The sequence below is a fragment of the Pseudomyrmex gracilis genome, unplaced genomic scaffold (assembly GCF_002006095.1).
Source record: "Pseudomyrmex gracilis isolate BER0280 unplaced genomic scaffold, ASM200609v1 scaffold_640, whole genome shotgun sequence".
Classification (NCBI taxonomy): domain Eukaryota; kingdom Metazoa; phylum Arthropoda; class Insecta; order Hymenoptera; family Formicidae; genus Pseudomyrmex; species Pseudomyrmex gracilis.
This window is the reverse complement of record NW_018021224.1, coordinates 22,768-24,417: the sequence shown is the minus strand read 5'-3', so window position 1 is coordinate 24,417 and position 1,650 is coordinate 22,768. Positions and strand designations below refer to the sequence as shown.

Genomic DNA, 1,650 nt, shown 5'->3' with positions numbered 1-1,650 from the left:
CTCATGGTACGTCAACTATTTTTATTAGTAACTCAAAAAGTAAGCGTCAGACAAAATTTTGCCAAATAAAAAGTTGTCTTAGAATTTAGTCAAGAATATGTATTTTCAAAGATAACGGGTTGTTCTGAATCACCCTGTATACATTTAGATATGTACGAGTATAATTATTTATATGAAATTTTAACTTACGTTTACATACTTACTTGTAATTGTATAGAGTGGTAACCTTTTCGATTAATATAACTTTCACTATCCTTTTTTGGTTTACTAATTGGTATATGTGTGCCATCAATAGCACCTACAACTTTTGGGAATTTGTAATTATTTTCAATATTTATCCATGTATATTCAGCCTCTTCTCGATTAGGCCATTTAATAATTTGAGGTGCCAGAGAATAAATTGCTCGACACACTCTTCTCACTGCATACCATGCCGTTGCTCGTGCAACATTAAATCGATCACAAACAAATCTATTACAATTTGTTAATATAACAAAGAATAAACACAATATATTAAGAAATATTTTAAGTACTTAAATATTAAGTACTTAAATATAAGAAAACAATTAATGACTTATAAGTGCAATATACTTATAATAATAGATACTTATAATAAGATATATAGAATTTAAATATAAATGTAAAACCAAATCTTATTAAAAATATTAATAACTAATTAAGCATTGAATTTCATTCAATGCAATATATATTATCTGGTAGGATTATTGTTTTTATATGTATATCATTACCTGTATGAGTCTGATGTTGCTATTGTCCATAATGCAATTAATAATTGTTTTTCAGCGCTGATTGTATGGCGACCGATCTTTTTGATTTTCTCCTTAATTTACATTCAATTAACGTCAATAAGGATGTAAATACTTCACGTAACATTCTGCAAAAAAAGATTGCTCTTGTAACAAATTATATTCACTTTTTCAACGACGTATAACGTACTTACGAACAAATCTATATTATTTCCAATTTACATATCCTTACCGAAAATGGGTTCTGAAATCTGCATTTGAATATTCTGGTACAACATNATTAATATAATTTCTAATGCGCACTTTCGGAAATGATAAAGATAACAATTCTTNTTCTTCTTCCGAACTACTACTACTTGTTTCATCTATAATTTCTATTATAGCTGTACATATTGCTACAATAGTTTTTTTGTCCATGATTTGGTTAATAACGTACTTGCAAGTAATCTTTTTTGTACTGTCACGTGAGTGTACTGTAACACCGTTCGTTTATACACCCTGACATTTGCACTGGCAGCATTGAAGTAATTTCGGAACGGCTACGGCAGTGCACTGTTNTTACGTCACTTTGGCAGTACTGCTAGTAAAAAACGAACGCAGCCTTGGTAGCATGCGGTAGCAGCGGTAGCATGAAGNNAATGCGCACACAACCTCAAATCGTGTACGTGTGCGCTCGAGACTTCGGGCGCAATCGGACAGTAAAAAGAGACAGAGAAATTACTTTCTGTCTCGCTCTCGCTCGGGCGAGTTGGCGATACGACGTTCAAATCTCAATAACGTCGTAAGCGGCATAAGAAATGTCCAAATTCTTTGGCTTGGTCTGTGATTTTTCTTTATTAATTAAAAATTGTATTTATATGTATGTATACATAAAATTTATATG

General features: G+C 31.3%; 1 protein-coding gene across 1 annotated transcript in view; it reads right to left on the bottom strand.

Annotated features, from left to right (window-relative positions):
- LOC109861211 (putative nuclease HARBI1) overlaps nt 1-1,184 on the bottom strand; it is a 2,012-nt gene extending 828 nt beyond the window's left edge. Inside the window, exons 1-3 of the mRNA XM_020440766.1 lie at nt 1,071-1,184; nt 750-841; nt 204-471 (exon numbers count right to left, since the gene is read on the bottom strand). Coding sequence (XP_020296355.1) covers nt 204-471; nt 750-841; nt 1,071-1,184 — 474 coding nt within the window. The remainder of the gene's footprint in view (nt 1-203; nt 472-749; nt 842-1,070) is intronic.
- Between the last annotated feature and the right edge of the window lie 466 nt (nt 1,185-1,650).